The sequence below is a fragment of the Geotrypetes seraphini genome, chromosome 15 (genome assembly GCF_902459505.1).
Source record: "Geotrypetes seraphini chromosome 15, aGeoSer1.1, whole genome shotgun sequence".
NCBI lineage: Eukaryota > Metazoa > Chordata > Amphibia > Gymnophiona > Dermophiidae > Geotrypetes > Geotrypetes seraphini.
The window spans coordinates 2,768,223-2,787,505 of NC_047098.1; the positions used below are offsets into that span (position 1 = coordinate 2,768,223).

Below are 19,283 nucleotides of genomic sequence, written 5' to 3' on the forward strand. Positions count from 1 at the left end.
AGAAATGTTGGATATGGTGGTGGAGAGGGAACAGAGGGACAGATTGAAAGGGATGCAAGGGGGAGGAATGTTGGACATAGTGATAGGGGGAGAGGTGTGGCATGTTGCTGGAGAGGGGTGATAAGAGAAATGTTGGGCATGGAGCTGGTGAGTAATAGTGAAAAATGCTGCACATGATCCGGGGAATGAGAGAGAGGAAAATGTTGGATATGGCAGTAGAGGGAGTGGGAGAGCTACACCATGTATCTCTCTCTCTCTTTTTCCCCACTCCCTGTACATGGGATGGAGACAGGGACTGAGTTCACGGGGACGGGGACCAAGCTGCAGGGATGGGGAAGAGACGGGGGTTTTTATTTCAGTCTTAGTAGTTTGCTGGTCCACAAAATAATTCTTTTATTTCCACCAGTCCATAGGTGTAAAAAGGTTGAAGAACACTGGTCTACACCACCTGCATAGCCAGAGAAATAATGAAGTACAGAAAGCAGCACTACTTGCTATCTGGGGAGAAAAGTCAGCTCTGAGCTGGTTTTCCTATGGCGTGATTTAAAGACTTATCCTTGATATATCTTGAATAAAATATTGACCTATTCTCAATGTTAGAGAGAAGTACAACCTAGACCCCATGTAATATTAGTATTTGAGGTTCAAGATAATTGACCACATTATAAGTGAATCTGTGTTACAAGGTAGAGAATGACACAGAGAAAAAAATCTGTCCCCGTCACTGGACCACCATCCCCTTCACTGCCCCGTCCCCGTCCCTTTCACCGCCCCGTCCCCACAGCACCCACCCTTCCCTCTCTCCACCTCATCACCCTTCAGCGGCCAAAGAATCTCCCTCCCTCCCCCCTTACCTTCACGGCGCATTAGTAAAGAAACTTACTGAAGCCGGCGGAGAGAGCATGCCTGGGCCTGCAGTCACATGTGTGTGGGCAGAAGCTTCTCCTCTGACACAACCGGAAGTTGCGTCAGAGAAGAAGCTTCCTCCCACACACATGCGACTGCAGGCAGGCAGGCTTCGCCGGCTTCAGTAAGTTTCTTTACTGAAACGCCGCGAAGGTAAGAGGGGGAGAGATAGATTTGGCTGTAGGTAGGTAGGGAGGGAAGGGGGCCGCGCGAAATCGGTGACTGCACGCCTTCCCTCCCTTAACTGCAGGGACAAGGCCATTCACCGCTCCATGAGGCGGTGAATGGCCTTGACCCCGTGCCCGCAGTGAGCACTCCCCCCCCCACCATTTTGGCAGGTTACCCAAAGCTACCTGCCACCCTGTCATTCTCTATTACAAGGTCTACAGTCTACTATGTACTAACAAAACAAAAAAGAGTTTTTATTTATTTCATTTCTAAAATTTAGACCGCTTAAATCTAAGCCAGTGTATGGCAAAACTGTGTGCCACAGCAGATTCCAAATGTGCCACAAGATGTTGGCAAGGAAGAGAGGCATTGACTCACTGCTTACAGGACGTGCCTCTCATGGCGAGAGGCACGTTCTATAAGCTGTCAGTTGGCACCGATGACTCGCTTCTCCTTCTCCCCCACTGGTAAAGGGACAAGTTTAGGGTCCAGCCGGAGGGCCTCCGCGCGTGTGCAGACGTCAACGTCCGTGCATATCCGGGTGCCTTCCAGCCACGGCACTAGATTTAGTGTGCCCCAGTGCCAAAAGTTTGTGGGACACTGATCTAAGCCGTTTACACTAAAACATGCATAATATTAAAACAAGCAACATAACTCAAAAAAGCAACATGAAATCTCAGTAGTTCTCAAACTCAATAATGTCAGGTTTGTATTAAAAAAACAAGTTCTCCCATTCTTAACAGATCTTGTGGACTTTTTGTTACAAAATTGCCTTATCGATAACAATATTCCTCTTCATATATCACAAGAAGGCATCCAAAATAACTTGAGTTTTCAAACATCTGTGCATAATCTCAATGTTCCTTAGAAGGGAATTCCATAATTTTACATCAGCTATGGAAAACTAACATAATGAACTTGTTCTTCCTTGTCAAAAATTAATTTTATGGCTCCCTCCGACCTCAGTCTTCTATTGGGTTGAAATAATTCCCAGAGATTTTGGAAACACAAAGGGACAGATGAGTACAAAACTTGGTGGACAATCGAGAGCACTTTATAATAGATTCCCTGTTGCAAAGGGAGCCAGTGCAGTTGTTTCAAAACAGCTGTTCTAAGTATACCAACAATCAACCTCACAGCAGAATTCATCAATTGTTGCAGGGTTTACATTTAATCTTAGGCAAACCAAGATAAAGCATGTTACAATAATCCAGTCTTGTTAATATCAATGTTTGAACCACAGATTGAAAATCATATGGTAGAAGCATCAATTTTAGTCTATAGAGAGTATGCAATTGTGCATAACCTCCATGAACAACCTTGAACACATTATAAGCAATTCCACATTGTATGGTGTAGTGTAAGTAATTGTGACCAAAGTAAGCACACAAATCGTTTACCAAACTTGCAGAAATTCCTTTCCCTAAGCTGCATTGTGATTCTCCTAGACTCTTCACCAAGTTGTCCAATTCCTCGCCAAAAGAGATCTTACCATTAAAAGGAAATCTGCTGAGCTTCAATTTGCAGGCTGCATCTGCTATCCAGTCCCAAATTCATAAGGCTCTCCTGGAAGCCACTCCCCCCCCCCCCCCCCCCAGACTTCACCAAGGTACAAAGTAAATTGTACAAGGCATCAGTGAGAAAGGAAGCAAAATGATCTGGGCTTAAGCCATTCTTACCTGGGCCTATCCATGCAGTCACCTCAATCTGCATGCCAAAGAAGAGTTTCCCCTTGGAGGCATTAAGGGCTTTTTCTTGGTCTTCCTGCTGTCGAAAGAATACCAGGCCATATCGTTCTTCAGAAGCTCCATGAATCTGCACAGATGTTACTTTCCCATATTTCTTAAACTCATGGAATAGACCATCTTTAAGGCTTGTATCTAGATTCCCATTAAAAAAACAAACAAACAAGCAAAGGTAGACAAAAAAGTTAAAATTTTATTTCTGTGTTATTTCTCACTGCAATAACACCCAAAAACCAAATATGGTGAAATGTGTTTTTGTTAATTTATTTGCCTTGAGGACTGCTAGATTAGTCCATAACTATAGATTATGAACTTCTATCAGCAAGTGGAGGCAGAGACTTGAAGTTAGTTTTTTTTACTTTTTATTTACTTCCAGAAGGCGTGATAGGACAGAGTACGGTTTTGGGGTTCAAGAAGGGATTGGATGATTTCCTGAAGGAAAAGGAGATAAAAGGGTATAGATAAAGGATTACTATACAGGTCCTGGACCTGATGGGCCGCCGCGTGAGCAGACTGCTGGGCAAGATGGACCTCTGGTCTGACCCAGCAGAGGCTTACTTATGTTCTTATACAATTCTACAAGATTACTCTTGAACAAGTAACATAGAAAAGAAACATTTTAAAGAATTAAACAAAGTATTTCCTGACATTACGCTTGACTCTACCGACCTACAACCATCATTCATGTCCTCTAGTCCTATAGCCTCTATGTATCTGAAAGAGGTTTGTTTAAATATTAATACCTTTCAAGTGCTTAAAGGTCTGCATCATATCATCTCTCTTCTTTTTTTCCAGTATATACATATTCAAGTCCTACAGTCTCTTCTCATACTTCTTATGGCACAAGCCCTGTGCCATTTTCGTCACCTTCCTCTGAACAGCCTCAAGTCTTAACATTCTTGTAGAAATATAGCCTCCAAAACTAGACACAGTACCTCCAAATGGGACCTCACCAACAACATATAAAGGGGTGTTTGTGAAGAGGAACACACATCCGCTAATCTCCAATCCCGCAAAACTTCCCTCATTTCTAAGAATTTATTATACAAATCTTTAAGAGGACCCGCCATAACTTCTCTGAGCTCTCTCAAGATTCTGGGATGGATCCCATCCGGCCCCAGCACAATGGCTTTGTCCATTTTCAGTTTTGGTGTAGTATCAACTTCAATTTCAGTTGCAACTTTCACAGCTGACAAAAGTTCTACTCCCAGATTTTCCTTTGTGAAGACAGAACTGAAGTATTTGATTTTTCATCATTGCTGTTCACATAGCAGTTCATAATATGTTTCAGTCTCACAATTCCATTTCTAGCCTTTCTCCTTTCACTAATATACCTGAAAAAAGTCTTGTCATCCTTTTTAATGTTTCTGGCCATTTGTTCTTTGACCTGAGCCTTCGCCAGCCTTATTTTTCTCCATGCTTCTTTCAGTTTTATCTGGTAATCTCTTCTATGTTCCTCATCTTGCATTACTTTATATTTCATGAATGCCACATCCTTTGCTTTTCATTTAGTCAGTAACTTTTTGGGTGAACCATATTGGTTTCCTTTTTTTCTTATTCTTGTTAATCTGCCTTATATAAACATCTGTTGCTGATTTTATACTGTGCTCTTCAGTTTGAATCACAGATTCTCCACAACTCCTAAGTCCTCCCAACTAGAGAGCTGCATGAGAACAGAGCCAACAGGAATCCTGTGGAATCTGCGGGGTTCCCCCCTATATATGCAGGAAACCCATGGGGATTCCCCCGGGGACACAGGGATCCTGAGGAGATGAAAGTACCTCTTGTGTACCTGCCTCCAGGCCTGCTCCAAGATGTCTAAGTACTGCCTCCTCCTTCCTTCGTCATAATCCAGGCAGCCACACTTGCTGACCTGGAAGCCTTCCCTCTAACAACAGAGGAAAGGCTTCCGGTTCAACCCATAATTCAGTCCTGAACACAACTGCTAAAGTCTCATACATAAATACATGCATTCTTTTTATTGCATGTATTTGTACATGTGGGATAATTTTATAAGTAGCATTTTATGCTCATATACTAACATGTGTGTGAAAATACATTTATAAAAATTAAATTCTATATGCTTAAGTGGAGGATTTTATAAAACTATGTCTACAGGGAACGGATTAAAGAACTAAGATATGAAATATAAACTTTTTACATGTTGAGGTTTTGAACATCTGAGGAGTATATATAGATCCCTACTCAGAAGCTCTCTTCTCAAGCCCAAACAGTTAAGAGCAACTTGAAACAGATGTAATTCCCAACTAGGGAAGTTTTTCAGAATATGTGTGTATTGCCATTCTAAGATTAGGAAAGCCCATGAAAGTGCACCTCAGAACCTCAAACATGTTTTCAAATCTCTGAGTGCCACTGTCATATACATATAAGTTCAAAGACTTCAGAGCTGCATCAGGACTATGAATGAGGAGGAAGAGACCACTGGATCTATGCACTGGGATAGGAAATTCCTATGCTCCAGCCAGTTTTTAATCCACGTGAGTATTTCACCCTTGATTCCATGGCTGCAATCATCGCCCCCATGGGAAACAATCCGCACCTTGATGGCTATAAGACAAGGCTTCCATCCCAAAAGAGAACTTCAGAGACGAGTCCAACAACCACCTAGCAGATGCCACACTGTGGGCTTGGAGGAATATGAAACTTACCCATGGATAGAAGTATCAGTATAGCTCTTCTTAGCAAATTAGGGGGTGCCTAGCACATACCACTAGAAAATGGCAACTTGAAAATCCTGCGCAATAGGCTCTAAAACCTGTAGGCCCTGCTACACTAGAAATAGAGAAAGACAGTCTTGTTTGCAGGAAATTGCAAATAGCCATTATGTCCCTGGAGACTGCTCCATTCGTTCAGTAATTATTTCTATAGCGCTACCAGACACACAGCGCTGAACAAAGGCATCAATATTAAGGGAACATCCAAACCTACATAGTCTCACCTTTGGGGACCTCGAGAGATACAAGGCATGCTCTCATGTCGCTGACATAACTTGTACAGCGATTTGCCTTTTGCCAACCCAGTAAGGAGGTAAGCCGAGACTGGGCGGTCAAGCATAGAATAGATTCTCTCTCCCAAGTGCCTGTAGAGACTCCCAAATGAGATAATGCTATCGCAGCAAATTAATCAACTTGGGAGACCTGCACACACCGAGCTCTAACATCTCATCAAAGCATAAAACTACTATAAACTTCCGACGCGTCTAACCCCGAAGGCATAGAAGCCGTTGCAGTTGCTAATAAAATTCAGCTGGAAAAGAAACTCACTGAACGCTGAGCACTCCTACCAGCGCAGGCCTTTTGCTTGCTGTAAGACACCGGCTCCTAGCATACTGTTAAAATAACATACCCACTGGATAATTTAAACACAGCTGCGGCAAACGCTGACCAAAGTCGGCTTTGTTGAGAACGCTGTGGTGATCCCGGCAGCGCATGATAACAAGCGCGTGCCTGTTTCGCAGATAAATGTGCTGGCCCCATTTAACTGTGTTGGAAAAACATGCCCAGAACCAACCACCAAGTAGTTTGACACAGCCACTACATACATTCAGTAAAAGCAACCTCGTGGAGATATAGTATTAGCAGGAAAATTAGTGCATGCCTCTCGCGTGCGGGAAGGTATCAGATCCTTAAATGGTATTTCAATTATATACCTGGAGCCCTTCCATGAAATATTTCTCGCACATTCCTTAATAAATTTTAATAAAACATTGCTATCGCGTTACCAAGTTCAGCGTTTTATAAAATAAACTATAAAACTCGCCGTTCAACACCACTAAAAGACAAAACCCGGAATTGTACAATTCCAACAACATTAGAAATCAGATACTCACAACTTCGTTGTCAGGGCCAGTAGATGCCAGTAAATGCCGGTTGCTCAGCACTAGCAGGGCAGAAATGTTATTTAATAACTGTGGTCTCTTTTATTTTTTAAAAAACAATTAAGGGAAAGAAGAAAATTAGAGACCAAGGCAGACCCTCTATCACTGAAGGAAGGGCGAGGCAGGGACCTGGGGGGGCCCAGGTGTAACCCCTAAAGCTGGCACTGTTCAGCCAGACACCCCTGTCTCACTGAAGAGAAAACCTCAACAGGAGAAAATAATTGCCCAGTCACAGCCAGAATTCAGGAGCTAGTTGAATAGCGACTATAACCTGCTGGGAGATAGAGCATACTGAAGATAAAGGAGGAGTGCCAGCCAATGGGACCACCTGTTAATCAGTTTCTCTATCTCCACCTGCTGGTAGATGTGTGCTATCCCTCTAGTCTCTGGATTCATTTGCTGCTGTTGCTAAGGAAAGGAAATTAACAGCTATGACTAAGTTTCATCTATCCTATATGATTGGGATATACCTAAGCAGAAATTTACTAGGCAGGGGAAGACAAGATCCACTGACTCTGCCAAAGTCCAATCGGACTCTGGCCAACATATCCAGTCTATAATGCTTCACAAAAGAATGGAGCAACAATCAGGTCACTGTTCTGCAGACATCCTCAGATGAAACTGCTGGGACATCTGCCCGAGACACTGCCGGAGCCCAAGCTGAGTGTGCTCAATGGACGGATGGCATTTGTTTGTTCCTGTAAGGATAGGTGGCATCTATGGCTGCCTTACTCCATTGTGCCTTAAAAGAGCTATGGAACAGAACAAACAAATGATCAAAAACGGCATTCATTTTCAGCAAATAAAGTAGAATTTATAAGAATAGCCTTACTGGGTCAGACCAATTCTGTGCACATCTAGCTGTGAAGACTTATCCCTCAAGTCAGCCCTCTGATCCACAAGGAAAGGAGGCATCTTTAGAAGAGATAAGGGAACAGTTTGGAGCAACACAGAGAACTCTGAAAAGACAAAGATCCCTACAAGACAGAGCCTGATATTCTGATGCTTTTCTGTCCAAAACAACTGCCACCAAGAACATAAGCAGTGCCTCTGCTGGGTCAGACCAAGGGTCCATCATGCCCAGCAGTCCACTCACAGAGCGGCCCATCAGGTCCAGGACCTGTGCAGTAATCCTCTATCTATACCCTTCTATCCCCTTTTCCTTCAGAAAATCATCCAATCCCTTCTTGAACCCCAAAACCGTACTCTGTCCTATCACACCCTCTAGAAGCGCATTCCAGGTGTCCACCACCCTTTGGGTGAAGAACTTCCTGGTTCTGAATCTGTACCCTCTTAATTTTTTCCAAATGTCCTCTCGTTCTTGAAGTTTTCGAACGTTTGAAGAATCTGTCCCTCTCCACTTTCTCCATGCCCTTCATGATCAGTCTCTATCATGTCCCCTCTAAGTCTCCGCTTTTCTAGGAAAAAGAGCCCCAGTTTCTCCAATCTTTCAGCATATGAAAGGTTTTCCATACCTTTTATCAATCGTGTCGCTCTTTCTGAACCCTCTCGAGTATTGCCATATCCTTCTTAAGGTACAGCAACCAGTATTGGACGCAGTACGCCAGATGCGGGCGCACCATCGCCCGATACAACGGCAGGATAACTTCTTTCGTTCTGGTTGTAATACCTTTCTTGATAGTACCCAGCATTCTATTCGCTTTCTCAGAGGCCGCTGCACACTGTGCCAACGGCTTCATTGTGTTGTCCACTATTACCCCCCAAGTCCTTTTCTTGGGTACTTTCTCCCATTACCAGCCCTCCCATCGTATAGCTGTACTTCGGGTTTCTGTTTCCTACATGAAAGACTTTACATTTCTCTACATTAAACTTCATCTGCCTCCAGCCACGTGTGCGAGCCTGCTCCACCTCTCCCGACCTGCGGGAACTTTAAAAGCAATCGAAGGAGCTTTCCCTCACCAACCCTGCAATCGGCAGCGTCCACCGTCCACCAGGCCTGCTCCTGCACGGAGCCTCGTTCCCAGGCCGCCTCCAGCCGGGTGTGTGATCCTGCTCCGCCCCTCTCGACCTGCAGGAACTTTAAAAGCAACCGAGGGAACGGCACACTGCCTTTCAGCACGCCAGCTAAGGCGCATGGCAAAACCGCGCGCCTTTGCGAAGCGACCGAGCAGAACTGAAACACCTTCCCTACATTACAGCACCATAACCGCTCCACTCCTACTCTACAGCCGCATAACTGCTCCACTCCCATCGCCTCCACCTTCCTATCAGCACTGGGATAGCCAACGGGAAGAATTTTCTCCTGTACCTTCACACTCTCTCTTCTACATCTGGTGCCAACCCCAAGGGATCTCATCTCTTGGCTTGGAAGATCTCCCCACAGACCCTCTGACTGGATAAACTGATAAGTATTGCATGTTTAGCCAATTACCTTTTCCAGTTAAAGCTACCTTACTTTCTGTTGCAAATTCTCTAACAAGATGGCTTCTGTAAATCATTATTTAATACTGTTCCTCATATTTTACTGGTCCTGTTACAAAAGCTGGTTAGCCAATGCTCTTTATTCTACATCAATCCCAATCCTCATAAGACCCCGTCCTGCCAACCCGGAACCCCACAGTCCTGCCCACCGTTTTATAAAAGACTGCTCCGAAGGGGGCCCTTTTCAAATCCCGGTCCTACCCACCTCACGCAAACCTAACAAACCTTTCTGTAAAAGCCAACGGAGGTTAAGGAAAATTACCTGTGCATTAACAACTGACTCCCCCCACTACCAAAAGGTTCAAGGCTACTACCTAAATATTAGATCTATCAGGAATAAATCGCAGTTGGTTAAAGACTGGCTTGAGGAGACCAACCCAGATTTTGTTTTCTTAAATGAAACATGGTTGATCCCCGATAATAACATCATTATACGTAAGTGCCTTCCACCTGGGTTCAAAATCATCTCTCAGCCCAGAAGCAAGGGAAGAGGGGAAGGATTAGCCCTCACTGTTAGAGACTCATTTGAACCCACCACCTTAGCTTCAAACTCCTCAACGGATCTCGAAATCCTCTCCTGTAAACTCTGGTCAGACTAATTAGAAGATGGCTTAATTATCACGCTTTCTACATTCCCCCCAGGAAATGGTCCACTGCTAAGGACACCTTCTTTGAATTCCTCCTTACTAACTCAATTGCAGGTCCCTACAACCTACTGACAGGTGATCTGAACATCCACCTTGAACAGGCAGAGCAGAGCGACCAAAAAACTACTAACCTTCATTACTTCCCTAGACTTCCTTATGCCACCCCCAGAAAGGACCCACCAAAAAAGGACACCAACTAGACCTAGTAACCTTTTCTTCCAAAGAACTAGCCCATCCTAAAATACTCTGGCACCAACCCACCTGGACTGATTTTTATGATCGGACCACCGATTATGCAACTTCCAACTAAGCTGGCAAGCCAGTCATTCCCCAACCAAGCCCAAGGAGGCAAAAAGCAATAGGAAAATGATAGCCACCAGAGGCTTGATAAATCCAGTGGAATTCTGGTCACACTATGATATTACTTCTACCTCTGACTCCGATTCTCTCTCAGTAGACACCTGGACCAATATGAGGCTCCTCCCTAGGTTACTGATGAGTCAAATAATTAATTCCCATATAAGCCATCTCCTTCCTAGGCTGATTCAGCATTGAGACTTGGCATTCTGCATTGACACTACAGTTACACTTTCTGGAGTAAATCAAAATTGAAAAATCCATTTTGGTTTTTGGCTGGTTAGCAGTCTGAGGTTTACTTTAGAACTCCATGTTGGCAAGTCAAACGTTATACTTCCAATGGAAGCAAGTCAAATACTGGGATTATTTTCTCTTCTAGTAGAAATGCTTCCTGTGTTAATGACTCTGTTACCTCCTAAAAGAAGAGGTTGTTTTGAAAACTGGAGTGAAGAAGGCCTGAAGCTTAGTTTATTATTTATATTCTGCTTTCATTCAAAGTGGATTATAGTACAACATACATAATTAAAACACAGTCCTAGTCTTTGATGGCTCTACAATGTTGGATCACCTGAGCTCCGTACTACATAAGCTTCTGAAAAACCTTCAGGACAGAATGAGTTGAAAAATTACTAAACTCATTCTTATGACCTAGCAATAGGCTTTGGCACCATAGGAAATTAGGCATTTTTTGGCTGCTTCTTACTTCCACTGGTCAGTTTCACACTAAGGTGCAGCCTGAATACCATTTTAGTAAAGCTGGATTTATTCTTTTGTGTAAGATAAGTTTCAAACCTCTCTCTGCAGGATTTGATGCTAAGAGTGGATAGCATAATTGGTTTTAAGAAAGGTTTGGACAAGTTCCTTGAGGAAAAGTCCATAGTCTTTTACTGAGAAAGACATGGGGGAAAGCCACTGCTTGCCCTGGATCAGTAGCATGGAATATTGCTACTCCTTGGGTTTTGGCCAGGTACTTGTGACCTGCATTGGCCAGCGTGAGAATGGGATACTTGGCTTGATGGACCATTGGTCTGACCCAGTAAGGCTATTTTTATGTTCTTGTGTTTTTGGTGACATCCTTGCACAGATGTAGCGCATGGTGGCAATATGAAGGTACGTGACCACAACCTGGCCTCTTTTTGAATCCACTGGTCATCCTCTCAGCTATGATGAAAGAAAAGCATCAACACAAAATCAAGATAAGAAAAACAGCCAAGAGAATAAAAAGGGAGGTGGCTTAGTCTCAAAGGTCCACAAGAAGGCTTTGGGGGAGGGGGGGGTGCTACGTCATGTCTAAGAAATGAAAACATGAGAGAAACTAGAATGATAAAGAAAAAACAAAGGCACACTTGAAAAAGTGGAAACACAAAGAAAAGCTCAGTAGGCTAAATCAGGCATGTAGCTGAATGGGAGCAAGAAAGCTCTGGAAGTTAAGGCCATGATCAGCACCGTGAAGATGACACCCACCCAGTTTTGCAACTGATGACCTGCTTGTCCTTAGAGAGTCTTACATCCAACAGTTTTATTACAAATTCAAAACGCCTTCTCTGACACTTGAATTTTATTCTTTATATTTCTTAATGACAGAGACTTTGGATATAGGACACAAATATAACTTCTATATTTTTGTTGTTGTTGTTTTCCTACAATATTTTGTAGTTTCACTATTTTTACATTTTATCTTCTTCTCTTATATTATCTCCTCTATTTTATTATGTTTATTACCATTGTAAAACACACTGATATTTCCCTTGAAACGCAGTATATCAAGAATAAATAAAACTTGAACTTGAGACTGCAGAAGGATAAAGGGTCAGGATTTCTGTAGGTACAATGAAAGCAGTTTACATATACTATATGCAGGTACTTTTTCTATCCCTGGTCAGCTCACAATCTAAATGATGACTCATTAATTTGTTTAGGACCAATAAGATATAACTGGAGTGAACCTTTCCCCTCGCCCCAACAAAACAAAGTGTTGTTCTGCAATTGTGTTCATATGTGGTGCTTAACCACCATCTTTGTAAACCGTATAGTTAATATACGGTATATACATTTTTAAATAAATAAATGCTGAAAGAACTTTTAATACCCAAATTTTACCTGTAGAGCGTACTGGAAGATTCTGAACCTTGATGCCAAAACTTTTGCGGGGCTCATCTGTCTCCAGAGAAGGAGGTGGTTGGGAAGGCGGTGCTGGGACTGCTGTGGATGGTACAGACCGGGCTGGAGATTCATCACTTGAACTACTGCTTGAATCACTGCTGCATAAAAAAGGAAGGTAGGAAACTTACATAGTGTTAAGATGAACAAAAAGATCAGAAGTTGTATTATACAAAAAATGTAAATATTCTCAGATTCTATCAAGTGCATGAGCTTTACTTGCACAAGCAGCTGGTGAGCCCTCTGACCTCAACAAAACTGCTGAAAAAGCATACATTGTTCCAAAACAGGGTATTTATTAGAACCTTCCCTGGGAACTTGATGTGGGACACCCTATCCGTGACAGACAATGGTCAACTTTCTGGTCTAAAAGTATTAGAACCATTTCCTCTGCAAATTCGATACAATCAATGTTCCTCTTCCATCATAGGACGACTTGGACACCCCAAAAGCTTCATACAGCTGGTCTACTCCCCACTAATAAATGTTGAAATTGTAAGATCCTCCCTGGCACCTTCCTTCATATGATTTTCGAATGTCCGTCGCTGCAGCACTTTTGGTTAGGCGTCTGGTCTATTTTTGGTTCGATTTTTCATCTTAACTTGGATCTTTCTCCTTCGATTATCTTACTCAAATCAGAAGCACCGACAGTTAATATCCCTCTTCTTCAACATTCGCTATTTGATACACTTTTTATCATAGCTTTACAACTTATACTTTCTAACTGGAAATCATTTGACACTCTCTCAGTTCATTTTTGGTTTCAATCAGTACTCCTCCAGCACAAACATGAAATGTTGATTTCTACTCTATCTACCAAAATTCTTACCAAATGGGCAGTGTTTGTACTTGAACTCTCTGTAATTTATCACTCTCACTGCATCTCTTATCTCCTTCTTTCTTTCTTACTTACTTGTTGCTTATTCCTATCTTTTTCTTCTTCTTCCTTCCTTTTCTTTTCTTTTTTCCAGGCCTCTGAGGATCTAAACTAACTAAACTAAACTAAATCTTGGGTTTGTATATCGCATCATCTCTACATTCGCAAAGCTCGACACGGTTAACAAGGGTTAGGGTAGAAAGGAACTCCAGTGAAAGGAAAAGACAAAATGAAGAGAAAATTTAGGACAGAGTAACCAGAGAGAGGAAGAGTTACATTTTTGAAAATAACCAGGTTTTCAGATGTTTTCGGAAGATTTGGAGGGAGCTCAGATTCCTAAGAGGGGAGGTAAGATGTTCCAGAGCTCAGTGATTCTGAAAGGGAGGGAGGAACCTACTTTTCCTATAAGGGAAATGCCTTTTCGAGAGGGAAAGGAAAGTTTCAGTTTTTGGGTAGATCTGTAAGGGAATTTTTTAAGTACCTTCTTACTTCTCATTTATAATCTTAATGTATATTTTCTTCAAACCGCTTAGAACCTAACGGATGTAGCGGTATATAAGAAATAAATTACATTACATTACATCACATCTGGTGGAACTGGGGTTAGAGGAATTCCAAGAAAGAGGAATAAAGGGGGGAGAATGCCGTGTAGGATCTTGAAAGTAAGGCAGGCACATTTGAAGTGGACTCTGGAGATTATCGGGAGCCAGTGGAGCTTGGACAAAAGTGGTGAGACGTGGTCGAATTTGCTTTTTGCAAAGATAAGCTTAGCAGCGGCATTTTGAATCCGCTGGAGTCTTTGAAGGTTTTTCTTTGTTAGGCTTAGGTAGATAGAGTTGCAATAGTCCAGTCTGGAAAAGATGGTGGATTGGACAAGGACGGCAAAGTGTTTTTGATGGAAACAGGTTCTCACTTTCCTTAGCATGTGAAGGCTGAAGAAACATTTTTTTATTAGGGAGTTGAGGTGAACGTTGAAGGAAAGTGTAGAGTCAATGATGACTCCCAGAATTTTACTTGAGTATTCAAGATGCAGGGTGGGGCCAGAGGACAGTGGGATGGAGGTGGGCAGTTGGTCCAATTTTGGGCCGAGCCAGAGAAGTTTTGTTTTGGATTCGTTCAGTTTCATCTGCACAGTGTGGGACCAGGATTGAAGGTTCAATATACATGAGGATATGTTCGCAGAGAGGTTGGTGAGGTTCCGGTCAGTCTCGAGGAAACAAAGATGTCATCTGCGTAAGTGTAAAGTGTTTCAAGTGGGAAGAGATGGAGGAGTTTAAGGGAGGACATGTAAATGTTGAAGAGGATAGGAGAGAGAGGTGAGCCTTGTGGGACTCCACATATCGGGTTCCAGGGGGAGGAAGAAGTGCCCTTCATGTTGACTGTGTAGGAGCGGGAGCGTAAGAACTTCGAGAACCAGTCAAGGACTGTGGAGTTAATACCTATCTTGGTGAGTTGGTAAATTAGGATATCATGATGGACGACATCAAAAGCTGCAGAGAGGTCGAATTGAAGAAGGACGGCGAACTTGTTGCGAGAATGGAGATGTTGAACTTTTGAGATTAAGGAGGTCAGAAGGGATTCGGTGCTGAAGTTGGGACGGAAGCCGTATTGGTAGGGTAGAAGAATGGTGAATTTTTCAAGGTAGGAAGATAGTTGAGTGGATATGATGGATTCTAGCATCTTGGTAAGGAGAGGAATGTTTGCTATTGGATGGTAGCTGGATGGTGTGGAGGGGTCTAGATCAGGTTTTTTCAGTAGTGGGGTTAAGGAGATATGGCCCATTTCTGGGGAGAATAGACCCGAATGAAGGGCGGAATTTATGAGAATGGTAAGAGATGAGATGGCCTGAGGGGGAGTGTTCTTGTATAGGTAGGCGGGGAATGGATCCAAGGTATAGTTACAGGAATGGCAGGATGACTTCTTTCGTCCTGGTTGTAATACCCTTCTTGATTATACCTAGCATTCTATTCGCTCTCTTAGCAGCCGCTGCGCACTGTGCCGTCGGCTTCATTGTCATGTCCACCATTACCCCCAAGTCCCTTTCTTGGGTACTCTCATTCAATAACATCCCTCCCATCGTGTAATTGAACCTCGGGTTTCTGTTTCCTACATGCAATACTTTACACTTCTCAACGTTGAACTTCATCTGCCATCTCGTCGCCCATTCCTCTAGTTTATCCAAGTCCCTTTGCAATAACTCGCAGTCCTCCTTTGTCCGAGCTCCATTAAATAGTTTAGTGTCATCTGCAAATTTTATTATCTCACACTTCGTCCCCGTTTCTAGATCATTTATGAATATATTAAATAGCATCGGCCCGAGCATTTACTGAAACCGCTAGTGCTCACCTCTTGCGAGGAAGAAGCGTTAAATAGCCAATTGGTTAGAGAGGTATGACAAGCAGGCCCTTGATACCCTGAAAAGGGAAGACAAAGTTGAACAAAAGACGTGATGATGCCACGTAAATAGAAATCTGAATAATGTTCTATGCACCAGAAGTCAAAGAGAAAAAACTTTCATTAAATCGCATAAGCAGATGTTGCGATCAAAAAGGAAAGAAAACAGTTACGTAGGGTAACATATAAGCTATCAGTGGACAAAAAAAAAAGGGGGGGTGTGAGCCCTTAATGTCCAATTGAAAGAACAGGGGAAAAACACATCCTAAAAAGGATGCAGTGACTTCCTCCTCCCCTACAGCCACTCCCAAACCTCTGGCATGTGAAAACAGAAGGGGTGTAGGAGAAAACACTTCAGGGCAATGATGCCTGTTGCAAGGTACTATCTAGAAACGATTCAGAAAGAACCCGCAACAAAGGGAGAAAAAATATTGCAGGCAAAAAGAGATCTCCCCTGCCCCTTTAGCACACTGGTTTGTGCACTAGTTCACATATTTATTGCACACAGGGTTAGCCCGGGGATGTTTCACAGTTATTACCCGTGAATGGGTTATACTTGTGACAGCTGGTGCTCTTGGGGTGTTTCCCCATAGCAAGCTGTGTGACTGAGGGCTTCCCTTAACCATCATTATTATTATTATTATTGTTAGACAGAGTTGTTGGAGCTCTCTTCCCCCCACCCTTTCTACTTCTGGGGCAGGGAAGATCTGTTTTTGTCTGCAAGGTACTATCTAACATTGATGGTACAGTGGAAGGTATATTTGAAGAAAAACCACCCAGTTGATCCTGCATTGTAGAAAAAGCAGAGGAAGGGTCTGCAGCGGCGGGAAAACTAACTTACAGGCTCTACACCCCTCTTAGTTCCTGCCATACATAGCATGACAGAATGGTAGCAAAGCAACAGGAAAAACAGCCACCTTACAGGCTTGATACCCCAGGGCTAGTCTCAGTTAGGGCACTGGTCTTTGACCTAGGGGCCACCACGTGAGCGGATTGCTGGGCACGATGGACCGCTGGTCTGACCCAGCAGCGGCAATTCTTATGTTATCACAAAGAGTGATGAATAGTAAATGCGCTGAAGTTGTCCTGTGGAAGGAAACTTGCATTGTCAGGACTTGACGCAAGAATCCGGACCAAGACACCAAAAACACCAATCATGGGATGAATGGATTGGGTTATTTTCTCTTTCTGGGTTGTTGGGTTTTTTTTTGGGGGGGAGGTTATAGCTAGTCACCTCATGGTCACAGACATAGAACAAGTTCTGAATGTTCACACAAAAACACTATAATACTGTGAAAGCTGTGTACTGAAAATCTGTCGTGAAAAATATATGGAGAAATCTAACTTTACAGGCTCTACACCAATGTTAGAGTCCCCTCCAGACAAGAGGCTTCACAGCAAAAAAATAGATAACTGGGAAGACAGTACTCCACTTGCCAAGATGGAATTTTGGTAAAGACCAGTCCCAATGGTTATAGTGCTGCATTTACAACATGATAGCAGCAAGGTACAGGATAAACTGGAGTAAAAAGAGGAGCAACTGATGACCCTATTTGCCAATAGTAGATAGTGATAGAGGCAGTGGTCAAATCTGTTCATAGTATGCCCCTCTCCTCTGTCAGAACTGAAGTATAGACCTTGGATAGAAACTATAAGGTCTAATTGTCCAGAAGGATAAGAAGAGAGTCTCCCAAGTAAAGAATCTCTTGAAGGAGACCAGTTAGGTGAAGTCTGAAGAGCTGCAGAGAAGGCTGAGCTGAAGCTAAAGACTGTAAAAAAAATCAGTGCATAAACAGCAGGAACAAAACTGCAAGGTTGACAGAAGAGGCTGTGTCCATATAGCCAAAAGAAAAACTTTCTGTAGAACAGGTCTCTCTATGAGGAGTCTTCTAAGCAGATTGCGCCTCAGGAGCCAGAAGCCTCAAATAGAATGAGACATGTCCACATTTGAATCCAATCAAAGGGTAAAAGTCAAGGATTGATGAAGAACCCATTTTGGAATGGTGTCGGCCCGATGACAAAGGCCAAACTACTGTAGTGTTCTTGCTTTTCTCAGGACATGAAGAAGAAACATGCTTTGAGATGCTAGAGTATACTGAAGAAGAAGAGTACTGCTTCGAAGAACTGGAACAGCTTCAGAAGGAATGGTGCTTCGATGCACGACTGAATAGTAAAGATGACCAGTACGGGAACCATGATGGTGCATCAATGAAGCATTGATGGTACCAGAAAGCCACATGGTGTTCAGACTGGCTCAGTACCTAAGTAGTTGGTGTCAGGAAAAAAAAGCTCAAGGTGTTCCTGAATAGAAAAAACACCAGTACTATTAGCTATTTCGTCGGTACCATCGCAGCCCATTCCAAAGAGAGTGATTGATGCAACTCTTAGTGAAGAAGGCAGGAGACGCTAGTGAAAAGCTGGTGGCTTGTTAAAAAAACCCCAAAAAAAACAGACACCGGTAGTACTCTGTCGGTACCTTCGGTGTCATGGCTCACCTTGAAGAGGGTGTTAAGATGCGACACTCAATGAAAGATCGGTGTAAGGTCGGCATAAATGGACTCGATGCCTTAATGACCTGCGACACCATTGAACTCCAGATGAGCCACAAGAATGGTCATTGTAAGGTTGACATGAATGGACTTGATGACATAATGACCTGCGAGACCATTGCCAATGTAGACATCTTTGATGTCGATGAAGTCAATGTCTTATCGACGACTGATTGAAAAACTGGCCAAGGCACCTGTTGCACTTATCAAAAATCCTGTGACCGGGCATGATATCGATGGGGAGACCATCTCAAACAAAATTAAATCCAAGGCTGAGGCAAGCAAAGAGGCCCTGCCAACCAAACGCCTGCAAGGGAAAAAAGTGAGGCAATAAAAGAAAAACTTTTTTTTTCTTTTTTTAACAAACAAAAGGAAAAACAAAAGTAGATTAAAAAAATTAAATTAAAATAAAATATACGTGAACGGGGAGGCAAAAGACAAAAACGAAGGAATGTTTGAAAACATGACTTCTTAGCACCACAGAAAACTTAGAATTGAGGAGACGCGTCACCCTACGTCAGGCGGGAAGAAACTCACGCGGTGTGGTCAGTCATGAACTTTCTAAAGTTCTTAAAGTGCCGATGCACTTTTGCAGCTGTCCATACCAGGGCTCTGTGGATGACATCACCCATATGTGAGAATATGCTGCCTGTGCTGCAGGAAACATCCAGTCTGCTATTGAGACAGGCATGGGGGAAGCCACTGCTTGCACTGGGATTGGTAGCATGGAATGTTACTACTATCTGGGTTTCTGCCAGGGACTTGTGAACTGAATTGGCCACTGCTGGAAATAGTATGGACCACTGTTCAGATCCACTGTTCTTAAATGATACTCTCAGTCATCTTGTCATAAGTAAAGCCAATTGTACAATGTCTGCAGTTAATTCAAACTACCGTATTTGCCGGCGTATAAGACGACTTTTCAGTACCTTAAAATCCTCCCCAAAGTCGGGGGTTGTCTTATACGCCGGGTACTGTTTACAGGCAGTGGCGTACCAAGGGGGGGGGCGGAGGGGGAGGTGCGCCCCGGGTGCCAGCCCTAAGGGGGTGCTCCCGGCCTTGCCGTTCAGTCCCCCCCCCACCCCCGAAGGACCGCTCGCCCCACTGACCTTCCTGCACCACCTGTGAAGCAGCCCGCAG

General features: G+C 43.3%; 1 protein-coding gene across 5 annotated transcripts in view; it reads right to left on the minus strand.

Annotated features, from left to right (window-relative positions):
• Window positions 1-19,283, minus strand: part of SPEN (spen family transcriptional repressor) — a 192,989-nt gene that overhangs the window by 115,197 nt on the left and 58,509 nt on the right. For 4 of the 5 annotated variants that reach the window (XM_033921338.1, XM_033921335.1, XM_033921340.1 and 1 more), the window contains 2 exons: window positions 12,264-12,424; window positions 2,754-2,954 (listed from right to left, as the gene is read on the minus strand). In XM_033921338.1, coding sequence (XP_033777229.1) covers window positions 2,754-2,954; window positions 12,264-12,424 — 362 coding nt within the window. The remainder of the gene's footprint in view (window positions 1-2,753; window positions 2,955-12,263; window positions 12,425-19,283) is intronic. The other variant, XM_033921336.1, reaches the window with a different exon arrangement.